At 42.8% G+C, this 1569-nt stretch overlaps 1 protein-coding gene across 1 annotated transcript in view; it reads left to right on the forward strand.

Moving 5' to 3' along the window:
• LOC101845430 (calpain-5) overlaps positions 1-1569 on the forward strand; it is a gene marked incomplete in the record, with an annotated part of 12962 nt that overhangs the window by 2515 nt on the left and 8878 nt on the right. Inside the window, 2 exon segments of the mRNA XM_035972611.1 lie at positions 166-346; positions 1316-1429. Of these exon segments, the coding sequence (XP_035828504.1) occupies positions 166-346; positions 1316-1429 (295 nt within the window).

Raw genomic sequence — 1569 nt, forward strand, 5'->3', positions numbered from 1 at the left:
TTCTCCCACACTCTCTGTATAATAACACCCTGCAACAGGATGACATTTGAGGACTACTGCAAGTACTTTGTACAGACGTGCATCTGCCTAGAACTAAACACTGTGTATTCTTTATCCCCCCCCCAGAACTAAACAGTGTATATTCTCTATCCTCCCCCATAACAGGATGACATTTGAGGACTACTGCAAGTACTTTGTCCAGACATGTATCTGCCGTGTGGTCAACACCTCCTACCTGAGCCTGTCCAAGACCTGGCACGAGGGTCTGTCTCACGGTCAGTGGGTCAAGCCCGACCGCGCCGGGGGATGCCCCAACAACAAGGACACCTTCCTGCTCAACCCTCAGGTAAGACTAGGTCAAGGTCACAGCTTTGACTCTCTCACGATGGCGGGTCTGTGTAGAAATGGTCACTTTTGAGGACAAGCGGGCTAACCCAGATTTCGAAGGTTTCCAGAAATCTTGACCTACACCAAAAGTAGACCTTGCCCTATCTATAGGAGAAGTTTGGTTTCATTGGTGTGTACATTTGTTTGGTTATAGAGAAAATTGTCCTAGTCATTTAAAGAAACTGAACAAGGAGCAAAAACTTACCTTCGATTTTCTCCAAACTGCATATTTTGAGATAGCCCCCTTGTGCTTAAAAGCAACCATATGTGTTGATGGTACCATACTAGCCTTTTTCACTTCTTTTTTTTCGATAAAATTCTCAGGATTGTAAATATTCAACCACTCACTTCATTTTCGGCTTAGGTAATGATTCGTTTCTCATTTCCTCTAGATAAAAGTTTTTACACTCACTAAGTTATCGCTTACACTTTTTTTCCCACCCATTTTTTTGGTGTCACATTCGTTCCTTCTTTCCAATCAAACGTCTATCCATCTATCATCCTTGTCTTGCCACTTTTTCTTTGAATGATACTCTCTCGTAACATCTCTGATTTTCAGCACTTATATGACCTATTTGTGTTGCAAGTGTCTTAGAACCTTTATCCAAACTATTACTAATACCAAACTGGAAATGGGTACCCGGCCATAGACAGCGAAAGATCTTGTCCGTATATTAGTGTAGTGCCTATAAATGGCCGCTTGCACTGTATGCGTCCCAGGAAGTTGAGTTTGTTTCAGAATGCTCTCAGATGTGCTGGGGTAATAATATAGACTGTGAAGCATATATATAGAGCTTGCTGTTGAGCGGGGATTTGCGCTATACAAATACTATCTATTATTATTATTAAATACATTGGGGAGGAGGAGGAGAATTTTCATGAAAACTTGAATGGTTTCTGTTAAACTTAATTTTTTCCGTCCTTGCAGTACTCATTTGACATCACGGAGGACGAAGACGAGTGTATGATTCAGCTGATGCAGAAGTCGCTGCGGGCCAAGGAGGGCTGTGAGAATGTGACTATGGGATTCACCATCCTCCGGGTGAGTTCTCAAGGTCGTTTTTCTTACACAGCACTGTGTTCATGTGTGTAAGCAGAGAGGCATCGACATACTGTACACACACAAACTCAAGACGTCTCTCTCTCTCTCTCTCTCTCTCTCTCTCTCTCTCTCTCTCTCTC

This window comes from Aplysia californica, unplaced genomic scaffold (assembly GCF_000002075.1).
Source record: "Aplysia californica isolate F4 #8 unplaced genomic scaffold, AplCal3.0 scaffold00757, whole genome shotgun sequence".
Lineage (NCBI taxonomy): Eukaryota > Metazoa > Mollusca > Gastropoda > Aplysiida > Aplysiidae > Aplysia > Aplysia californica.